Consider the following 11,372-nt stretch of genomic DNA (forward strand, 5'->3'; position numbering starts at 1 on the left):
CCCCCTGCAGTGTGTGTCTATCCACAAGAGACCTGCACTGGCAGCAGAAGTTGGTGGCTTGGGCAGTTTTTCCAGGCTCAGGTGTGTTGGTGTCCTGCAGGTGAGCAGTCCTGCAGCTCCCAAACAATCCAGCTTTTGGCTATTGCCTGCAGGCAGACTTGGGAACCATTTTGGGGGTAATTTTACTCTGCATTGTGCTGAGCTGTCCCAGTGGCAAGGCACAGCACAGCAGAGGATAAGCCTGTGCATTTTGAAGCCCAAAGCCAATTTTGGGAAGCTGTGCAGGGGAGGATACCCACAGCAACTGGCAGGCTGGGACTTCAAGTTACATTTCTTCAGACAGAACAGGGATTTCAGGTTTCCTTCATCAGGTTAGCAGCTCCACACCAAATCATTTCTTGGCAGATGTGAGCACTTGCTCTTTCAGTTTTTGTGGCTGTGATGCTCATTTACACCAGCTGCTGCTCAGTCTCCTGTCCTTCCCCCTTCATGGATGGCTGTTTGCTCTGCACAAGGCTGGATGGAAAAGGGGATTTGCAGACAGCAGAAATCTTTCAGCCAGCTGGCAGGAGGCTTTGGTGGCTGTCATACAGTGTGTGGGTGGGACAGTGCTCCCAGTCACCTCCCCTCTGCATCTGTCCCCTTCCCATCCCTGTCTGGTATTATTTTAGATGTTTAAAAGCACCTGGGATGTGACATTCCAGAGGCCAGGCTCACTCCTGGGCTCCTCAGCCCTGCAGGAACTTGTGCTGAGTCTCTCCTGTGAGCACCCAAGGTCAGCCTGTCAGAACTGTGATGTTCTCACCTGGAAACTCCAATATTCATTGGCCATGTGAGCCATTGTTTGATGGCTTTGGTTTTTGCAGGGGATGTGTTTCTAATTTCTCTGTTCTTTGTTTCTCTGCCCAGCAGTCAGCAGTGTCCAGACCTGGAAAACTGCCCACAGTGTCCCTCAGTCCTCATTAGATGGTGCACAGGCAGGGAATGAATTCTACAAAACACACAGTTATATGAGAGAGAAAATGCTTTGTGGTTTTATTTTGTTTGTGGTTTTTTACTTTCCTATAAGGAAGAAATAATAAAAAGCCTGGAGTACTTGTTTGCCTTAATTTTCACATTTAAATTTTCACATTCTGGCAAGCTCCAGGGATGTACTCATATTTTCCATATTTGTTTGAGGTATTTTTTAGGGGCTTTGGGATTCCTAGCCCTGTGGTATCAGGCATGACAGCAGACACCTGCCTGAAAGGCAGCTCATCATCTCTTGAAGGAAAACCTCACTCCCCCCTCACCCTTATTTGCTCTCTCTATATTACCATCATGAAATGACAGCTTGCCACCAGCTCTGCTGCTGAGCAGATGTTTCCTCCTAATTGCTGTTGTTGCAGTGTCTGGGTGTTTATCCTGGCTGTTATCATTAACTGCCTCCCATCACAGCCTGGCCATGCAGTTGGTGCACATCTGGAAGAAGATGTAAGTGCTGGTGCTCTCCAGCAAGTTTCTGTCTGCTGGATCTCCAGAGCAGCTTTTTAATGTGCCAAGGAGTGCATCCCCCAGAAGTGCTTTAAACTGAGGAGAGAGCTTTGCAGAAAAAACACCTGCAAGTGTGACCTCCCCTGCCCTAGCATGGCCTGCTGGGAAGTTGGTTTGAAAAGAGCAGAAAGTTAAATGGAGTTTGTTCATTCTTGGTCCCAAAGCATAAACTGGGATGCCCCACAGGGCAGGCTGCCTTTGTGGCCCTGTGCAGGTCAGGTTTGTAAAGCAGGAAAGGGTTAGAGCAGCATTTTCCTCCACCCAACATGTATTTCCTAGGAGATATGAAAAGTGCTCATGGAGGTACAAAAACAAACATGCTCTGTTGGAAAGAAAGAAATGTGAAAACAATGGTTGGAGCCAGGGGAGGAGGGAGGCCAGGGGGTCCTGGTCCTTTGGGGAGAGCAGGATTAGAGGATTTCCTCCTCCTCCTTCAGTAAAGTCTCTTGGGTTTTCTACAGTTCTGCTTTTGGGGTCATTTCATGTTCTGAAGGTTGGTGGGGTTTTTTTTATTTTTCAAGTTCTCTGAGTTCCTGAGAAATCAGCTACCTCCCTACAACTCCCTGCTTCACTCAGTGGCCTGGAAATGTCTTTCAACTGCAATATTGCACAAGAGAGGTGGTTTTGTTGTTGTTTTCAGTGCATCTCAGCCTCCAGGCTCTCTGCAAGGGTTTGTTTCATGTTGGATGTACAAACACTTCAGCTGCTGCCCTCATGGAGTGGGACAGAGCTGGGGATCCATGGAATGAAGGGCCAGGTCTGGCCACAGCTCTGGCTGCAGGAGTGGTGGGAATGGCTGGGCTGATGGGCCACGGTGGGCTTTGGGGTGATGCAAAGCTAGGTGAGGTTGTTTCTCTATTTGTGGGCTCCATTTGAGCACTTTAAGTAAATGAAAAGTGCTCTTTGGGGTGCTGGTGCTTGCTCCAAGCTTGGAGCTCCATTATTCCACCTTTTCAGCTGGAAATGCCCCCTGATTTCTGAGCTGTTGGCTGAACCTGGCACTCAGCTGTTTGTCACCTGTTTCAGGTGGTTCTGCCCCTTTTGATGAGCTTCACAGCACTGCAGTTTCAAAAGAAATAAACTCAAAGTGAACCTCTTCATTTGGGTCCCATAAACCTTCAATACAGCAGGTGGCCCAGCCCATCAGCTGGTGTGATGAGGCCAAGCAAATCTGCAGGATTTGAGAGTTCTCCTTCCCCAGCAGCATTGGTTGTTCCCTCTGGCTGAGCTGTCCCTGAGTTTGTGGCTTTTCTTTGCACAACTCCTGGATGTATTTCTGACAACTGTGTCCCAGTGAGGCACCAAAAAGGAATGGCTGTAGGAACCATTGTGTTCCATCTCCACAGCAGCTGGGAGTGTGGTGCCTGAGCTTGCACCTTCATTTTCCCCCTCCTGGGAAGGTTTCCCCAGGGTGTGCTGGCTGCCACGGCCAATTCTGCTCCTGTTTTTTGGCTGTTTTTCAGTGCACTACCAGAAGATCATCCACAGGGACATCAAGCCTTCCAACTTGCTCTTAGGAGATGATGGCCACGTGAAAATTGCTGATTTTGGTGTCAGCAATCAGTTTGAAGGGAATGATGCCCAGCTCTCCAGCACAGCAGGGACTCCAGCCTTCATGGCCCCAGAGGCCATCTCACAGACTGGCAAAAGTTTCAGTGGCAAGGTAGGTGTGTGCTCATGGGGGCTCCGGGACCCCAGCAGGGCACAGAGGCAGTGCCACACCTGCATGCTGGCTGTGGTACAAATTTGGGCTGACATTCAGTAAAACTGAAGCTCTAATTCTCTCTATCCAGCCAGAGCTCACGTTGGTTGTCCTGTGCAGTGGGCAGACACTTTGCTGGGGATCCCTGCTGGGCAGGAGCCATGCCAGAGCCCTCTCCCTGCCCCAAGGGAAAGCAGGAAGCCTTTGATTCCCTCCCAAAATAATCAGGAGGCACAGTGGGCTGCTGGGCACCAAGGCCATACCTTGATTTCCTGGAAGTGGCAGACACTGCCAAGGGTGCTGATGCAGACAGAGGGATAGGGCCTAATAGGGATTTTTTTTTGGTCTGGAAAACTGTTGAAGTTCAGGCCTGAATGGTGCAATTTCCTGTAAGAAGGGGCTGCTTGCTGCTCACAGCAGGGCAAGGGAGCAGTGCCTGGCCCAGCACAGCCCTCACTCCTCAGGTGTGCAAGTGCTGCCCTTAGGAGCCTGACTTCAAAGGGACACAGAAATGTTAAATCCATACAAAGAGTGTTTTCTGAATTGCTGGGAAAATCCAGCTTGCTCAGATCAGCTGTGTTGCCTCTCCTTTACCCTCTGTTCATGCTCTCTTTCAGGCCCTGGATGTGTGGGCCATGGGAATCACCCTGTACTGCTTTGTGTATGGGAAGGTAAGCTGCCTTTCAGTGCTGGAGCCCTGCACTGCCTGCCTTTTGACTCATTCCTTTCCAGATAAAGGCAAATATTAGAGACAAAGACCTACCTTCTGTAAGCTCCAAAACCCCCTGCAGACCAGAAGGGGCTGAGGCTGTGATCTGTGGAAAGGATCATTCCCAGCACTGGGCCCTGAGTGCAGAGCTGCAAACCCAGAGCAGCAGCAGCACCAGCAGTTTGTGGGGGGTTTATCCACATTTCCTGCATTTAGAGATGAACCAGAGCCTGGATGGAGGCACAGGATTGATCCCAAACTGCTGCAGCACTTTGGGAACCAGATTACAGAAAGCTCTGGCTGCCAAAGCTGAGCTGGGGCTGCTGGGGATCCAGTTTGGCAGAGGCAGCTCCTCAGTGCTGCCTTCTGCTCACCCCACATCCTGTCCTGGCCTTTCCCTCCCCTGTGGCCAGAAGCCCCATGTCCCACCCCTGCTGTCCCAGGATGAGCAGAACAGGAGCTCTGAGCAGCCTCTGAAGCCCTGAGCCCTGCAGATGCCACCGCAGGCACCAGGCACCCAGCTCTGGGTCAGAAGTGGCCAGGGGAGGTGACAGAGGCGGTTCATGGTCACCTGGCAGGCTGGATGAAGGAGGGATTCCAGTCCAGTTATGTATTCCCCAGATGCCTCTGCTGTTCTTCTGAGTTTATTTTTTTAATAAGGAATGAATCCATTTATTGTGTGTGGGGAGATTTAATTTATTTCCATCTCTGTGTAAAATCCAGGGAGTGCAGAGGTTGTACTTGGTGTTACATGAATGACAAATGCCTGAGTGATGCCAGGATCTTGGACAACAGGAAAATCTCTTTGTTTGTTTTACAGTGCCCTTTTATAGATGAATATATCCTGGGTCTTCATAATAGGATCAAGACCAAGCCTGTGGAGTTCCCAGAAGAGTGAGTAAACTTTGCTCAGCTGCTGTAAAATAAAGTTCAGTTTGCAGCATTATTCTCTGTGTGGCACAGTGGTCACCAAGGGGGGATGGACGTGGGTGAGGTGCTCTGTGCTCTCCTGGGTCCTTCACGTGGGTTTTGTGCTGCTGTTGAGGTGTTCAAAGTGCTCCTGCTCTTCCTCTGGCCTTGTTGTGCAGACAGGGACTAAAGGAAATGGCTCTTTGCAAGTGAAGGGGTTCCAGGATCTTGGAAGTTCTGCCCCACCTGCTGACCCTGGAGATGCTGGATGGTTTGGTTGGGGTTTTTTCTGTCCCTGTGCAGCAGCCACCAGAATGATTTAATGTACCCATTTTCAAAAGCAATGTGGTGATGAACCTTGGTCTTGGTCTGAGTGAACACATCCCCCTCCTGTGGCCTTCCCTGGAGCCAGGGGAGCTGGCTGATGGAAGGATGCTTGGCCTGAGATGTGCAACCACAGCTCAGCAAATCCCCCTCCTCAGCACACCCCAGCAACACATGGCTTTGTCTTCTGCACTGGCAGAGAGGAAAAAACCTGGCAGTTATGAAAAAACCAGGAGTTAACTCACCTGTGATCTATTGAGGGTCTGCTCCCCCCTGCTTTGGTCAGGGAAGGAAACCCCCGTGGGGCACAGTGCAGGGCTGGTCACAGTGTGTCCTCAGCAGGGCAGGGGACAAGCCAAGGCCACTCAGGGGACACCCCAAGGCCACTGATCCTTTTCCCTATGACTTTAATCCTGTGTTATGCAGAAATCAGTCTAGTGCCCAGAAATGATAAGTGATTTTATACCACTTAACTGCGCTGAGCAGTGCAGGTGCAGTACTGAGCTGTAGGTGCTTGTGGGCAGAGTGGCAGGAGGGTGACACTCGCTGTGTGCTCAGTGATGGTCACCACTCATGGTGCTCCATGGTCACCATTCCTGCAGCTTCAAGTGTTGGCCACCCTCAGCATCTCCTCCAGCTTCAGGCCTTTGGTGACTTCTGCTGGTGAAGGATTTGTTTCCCCTGGTTCCTGACAGATGAATTAGCCAGAGCTGGACTCTTTTGTTTTCCCTCCCAAATCCACACAGTAGTCAGGCAAAGAATTCTTGACCTAATTGCTCATTCCAATAACAATTTACAGATAAAATTACTTGATTTGGAGAAGCACAAATTAAAACTCCAATGAGAGGCACATGTGGTATTGGAGAGGCAGGGAGGGATGTTGTGAGGCAGCCTGTGGGATGTGCATGTATCCAACATCTGTGGCAAGGCAAGACTTCTATGAGATGCTCACTGAATTTCCACATCACAGTTAAGGGCTGGGCCTCTACCTTGGCAATCCCAGACTTCTGATCCCACAGAAAGGGATGGACACTCAGGGTGCCCCCTTTTAGACACCTGGGCTGCATTAATTACCCTGCACTGACAGGAGCCACAGCCCCTGCAGGCAGCTCAGCCCCTCTGCCCAGGACTCTGGGCTCAGCCCCCTTTTAGGGCACACACAGACCCCAGGGTGGATAACAGCAACTCTGGCAGGCCCAGGTGACTGAGTTGAGGCTTTAGGAGCACAAAGGCTGCTCATGCTCCACTGCTGTGTCCCCCCACCTGCAGTTGGAACAGGACTTTGTCTTGACAGCACTGCAGCCAAAAAAAACCCCAAACCTGTTTATGTTCCCCTGGCAGTTTTCTCCCTTGCTCAGGGCTGCCAAAACTCCCACCCCTCCCGCAGCCACCTTGTATTTGGGTTAGCAGTCAGCTTGCAAGTGACTATTCCCATCTGCCTCTGCAGTAAGTTATTAACATTTAATGGGCTAACTGGCTTGTGCTGAGATCTGTTCCTTCATTCAGGCATTTCCTTCAGCCATAATTGGGCTGCATGATTTATGTGGATTCCTCAGTGACCTGTTCTCCCAGTCTAAAAAAAGCTGCACCCCTGATTAGGTTGTTGGAGGAGCTGAGGGTTACTAGGTGTTGACAGCTGTCCAAACCACGTCTATTTGTTAGAGGCAGCCACAGAGACATGGAATTCACTGGAGTGGATCCACCCTGACCTCCCACAGAATTAGCACCTCTCTATAGTGAGGAGTATTTTGGTTTCAATTTATTTCACCATGGCTACAAAAGACACATTCCTGTTTGCAGAGAGCCCATGGAAACTCATTGCCTGTTTCCTGACAACCTTTAGGACAGATGGATCTGACTGTACCAGTGTCACCATCCTGTCCCTTCCCTTAGAGACACCAGGATAAATATTTATGGCACCGGAGTTCTCATTCATGTCACTGAGTCCTTGGCAGGACAGGAGGCAAATGGGCTTAGCTCACCCCCTGAGGATCCTGGCGTGACTAAAAAGCAAAGCTGAAGTTTCTCTTCAAACATGTGGCAGCAGAGCCAGCAGCTCTGCCAAGTCTCTCCTGGTGAAGCCCAGGTCAATGTTCCCTGACCTGCAGGAACCCTGTAAAGTGATCTGGGTGCTGGCAATCCTCCTGAATGGATACTGAGCTCTGTGCTTGGCATCTTCCTGAGAGCTCTTACGGGCTGTGAGAAATCCCACACAGTGCAGCCTTTTCAAAGGAAATATGCCACCAGGCACAGAGTTCACCCTGTGCTGCAGGCTGGAGAGAGGGAAAGCAGAGACTGATGTGATCTGTTACCTGGCCATAACCCACCTGACACCTGGGGATCCTTTTCCCTATGACTTTAATCCTGTGTTGTGTAGAAATCAATCTGGTGCCCAGAAATGTTAACTGATTTTATATTCCATTTATTTCAAGTAAAGCTGCTGACACTTTGGCACAGAACTGTTTTTAAGTTGTTTTTTTTTTAAATACCATCTCACCTGTATCATTGTGGTGTCTGGAAGGAATCTGTTCATTCTGAGCTGCTAAATCTATTCATTCTGAGCTGCTAAATGCATTGTCACTGCCCGTGGCTGCTCCTCTGGAGCTCATCTCAAGAGCAGCACTGTTCTTTCTATTCCAACTGAAATTGTCACCTGAGTCTCTGAGGACTCATCCTGTTCTTCCCCTTGTCTGGGCTCTGCTGCCTGTGTACAGCAGAGCCTTGATGCAACTCTAAGTGTTTAGACTTCAAACTGAACCCCCTTTTTGCCTCTGAACAAGCAGCATTTCCTTGTGGCTGTTTGTAAAGATCTCACAGCCAAAGTCCCAATAAAATATTCATGAATTATTAAACAGCAGCTCTGTTTTCATCAGACTGAAACATCCCTTGCTGTGATGTGGTTTGCATTTTGGTTTGTGATAGTTTTTTCCCTTCTCTGCAGAGCAGGTGGGCACAGCACCTGGTGCTCACTCTTGTTTTCAGTCTCAAATCCAGCCTTCCTGGGGAGTGACATTTTGTGCTGCTAAGTTCCATCTCCATGAAGAAACACAATTCTTCAGGAGTCATTTGTGACACAGACTTTCAACTGCCTAATGCAATTCAGTCACATGCTGGCATTTTACTGCAGCAGCACTTTGATCATTCAGATCTAGTGCATTTTAAAGGCATTTCCTGCATCATTAACCACAGGCGTCATTGCAGCCTTTGGGCTGCAGGACCAAGGGCTCCATGTCAAGGGAGTGGCTTCTGGGTTCAGGTGCTCTCACGTTTAGATCTTGGAAATAGTGTTAAAAATTTTGATGTATTACTCTTATTTTCATTTGTTCATTCCCTCCTGTTGTTAGCCCAAGGTTGAGCTTTGCAGGTTAGGGGATACTGAGTTACAGGCTGCCTGCAATCTGTGTTCTGGAAACAACACAACCTGGAAGCTTAGCTGGGAACTCAAATGTCAGATGGGGGTGTTTTATCCAGCACACAGTTGCTCATGATGCAGGTTCAGCAAATCAAGCTGTGCCCCTCTTGATTCACAGAGTTCAACTCCAGTTCTGCTATCAGGAGCACTCTGTTGTTCCAAATCTCCCCTCAGAAATTCCCTGTCTTCAAGAATGTCCTTAGACCCCTTCACCTGTCCCTCATCCTGCATTTTGGGTGTGTGCTGCTGTGTTAGGGGGCAGGACAGGATAACCAAGACAAGATAACCAAGCCCTGCAGCAGTGACTGTGGTGCCTTCCTTTTTTCCAAGCCAGCTTTGCAGAGAAAATACCTCCTGAGCAGAGCAGATTCTCTACCAGGTAACTGCAGTAAGAACTGTGCATTGCTGCATTTACAGCTCCCTGGTTAACTGTGTGCTGCTGTTTTCTTCACTCAGGGCACAGATAAGTGACGAGCTCAAGGAGCTGATCCTGCGCATGCTGGATAAAAATCCAGAAACCAGGATAACAGTCCCTGAAATAAAGGTAAGGTGGGCCTTGATATTAGAGCTTTTAGTCTCAGCTGACTTTATGTCCTTTGGTACCTTCTAATGAGGCAGAGCTGTCCCCAGTGTTTGTTTTGGGAGCTGTCTCTAGCACCCTCCCTTGGAGAAGGAGAGCACTCATTTTGCAGCCACAGCTCCATCACTGCTTCTTGCTTGGGGAATATTGACAAAAGCTTTCTTGTTTGCTTATTTAAATGAAAATTACTCAAAAGCTGGCTGATCTCAGTGAATCCCTGGGAGAATCAGCATTGTCAGGGGAGTTGCTAGCTGCAGAGCCTGGGCTGGCAGTGTTGGATGTGCATTCCAGGGACTGGATGTGTGTTCCTCCTCTGGTCCTTGTGTGGCCAGTGGCCTCAAGGGAGCACATTTATTTCTATCACCATTATTTGGGAGATGTTTAATAATAGAAACAATGAACAGGCCTGGCAGAGCACAATGCTTCACAGGTTGTGGTTTCATTCTGGGTTTGTGTGGGCTTGCTGTCCTCCTGTCACCCCTCACCAAGGCTTTAGACCTGCTGGAGGATCTCAAAATTTCCATAGAGATCCATCAGCATGCTCTACAGGGCAAGCCCTGCTTTGCTTTGTCCCAGACCAACACCAGTATTGCCACCAAAGCTGACACTAGAAAGGCTGAGCTTCAGGAAAAAAAAAATGTGACATCCCTTCCCTCCATGCCCAGGAGGCCAAAGGCAGGTTTGGAGGTGTGTTTATGGGATTTCACTTGACAGCAGGTTTGGAGCTGTATTTATGGGTTTCACTTGACAGCTCTTACAGGCACACTGTGGGACCCTGTGGGTGGGTAGAAGAGCAGAGCTGAGTGCTGGCCCTTGTCCCTGGCTGGTGTCCCTGGGGATTTGGATGCTGACAGAGGATGTGTCAGGCTGGGCTCTGTGCTCAGCCCATGCCCTCAGACAGGGCTTTCTTCCTGCTCCCAGCCAAGAAACCACCCCATGAGAGGCAGCAAGAAAAGGGGGCTTTGCTCTGCTGCATGCAAGACAAAAAATAAAAATTCTCCAGATAACTCAGGTTGTCAAAGTGTTTCAAACTTGATTCAGGGGATGCCATGGTGCTGGTGGGTGGCAGCAGGTGTGACAGCACTGAGCCAGACTGCAGCCACTTCCAAGGGAGCTGGTTAAAAACCACCTCAGGCAGTGGGAGATGGAGCAGTGCTGCCAGCAGAGAGGCCTGTGCCCCATTTCTGTGGCAGCCCAGAGCTGTGTGTCCCTGCAGGTGCACCCCTGGCTGAGCCGGGGCGGCGCGGAGCCGCTGCCGCTGGAGGAGGAGCACTGCTCCATGGTGGAGGTCACCGAGGAGGAGGTCAAGAACTCTGTGAAGACCATCCCCAGCCTGCCAGCTGTGGTAGGTGTGAAACACAGCACAGCCTCTGAGCTGCGCTCCAGCCTTCAGCTGCTGGGGGAGGTTTGGAGAGGGGACATTGTGGTGGTGTTCACAGGGGTCCCAGGATGAGGGGAGAGATGAGAATCTTGACTCCATGTTTCAGAAGGCTGATTTATTATTTTATTATATATGTTATATTAAAAGAAAATTATATACAAAAATTATACTAAAAGAATAGAAGAAAAGATTTCATCAGAACGCTAGCAAAGAAAGGAATAGAATAGAAATGATAGGAAAATCTTGTAACTGACTAGAAAGTCTGAGACAGCTGGACTGTGATTAGCTATTAATTAAAAACAACCACATGAGGCTAATCAAAGATGCACCTGTTGCATTCCACAGCAGCAGATAATTATTATTTACATTTCGTTTCTGAGGCCTCTCAGCTTCTCAAGAGAAAAGATCCTCATGAAAAGATTTTTCATAAAATATGTCTGCAACAGGACATGCGTGTTCCTGGCATGAAATCTCAGCCATTTGACCCGGTGTGAACTTCCTGTGCCTGACTGCTGCAGCAGCCTGGCTCTCTCAAGCAGCTTTGCCTTGTGCTCTTTGCTGTAAAATGTCAGCTGAATTATTAAAGAAGCTGTTGTTCCTCCTTTGAACTGGCTTCCAGGAGCCAGTCCTGCTGTTCTCACTGCTCTGTTCCGTTCCTCAAAGATCCTGGTGAAGGCCATGCTGAGGAAACGCTCCTTTGGGAACCCCTTTGAGGTCCAGACGAGGAGGGAGGAGAGATCCATGTCTGCTCCAGGGAAGCTGCTGATGTAGGTACCCACAGCCATGCCTGCCTCTGCAGCACGGCCAGGGCCCGCGGGGGGG

At 49.5% G+C, this 11,372-nt stretch overlaps 1 protein-coding gene across 1 annotated transcript in view; it reads left to right on the top strand.

Annotated features, from left to right (window-relative positions):
- Positions 1-11,372, top strand: part of CAMKK1 (calcium/calmodulin dependent protein kinase kinase 1) — a 53,556-nt gene that overhangs the window by 33,703 nt on the left and 8,481 nt on the right. The window contains exons 9-14 of the mRNA XM_005429207.2: positions 2,997-3,196; positions 3,853-3,906; positions 4,765-4,838; positions 9,046-9,133; positions 10,386-10,514; positions 11,214-11,317. Coding sequence (XP_005429264.1) covers positions 2,997-3,196; positions 3,853-3,906; positions 4,765-4,838; positions 9,046-9,133; positions 10,386-10,514; positions 11,214-11,317 — 649 coding nt within the window. The remainder of the gene's footprint in view (positions 1-2,996; positions 3,197-3,852; positions 3,907-4,764; positions 4,839-9,045; positions 9,134-10,385; positions 10,515-11,213; positions 11,318-11,372) is intronic.

Source organism: Geospiza fortis, unplaced genomic scaffold, assembly GCF_000277835.1.
Source record: "Geospiza fortis unplaced genomic scaffold, GeoFor_1.0 scaffold633, whole genome shotgun sequence".
NCBI lineage: Eukaryota > Metazoa > Chordata > Aves > Passeriformes > Thraupidae > Geospiza > Geospiza fortis.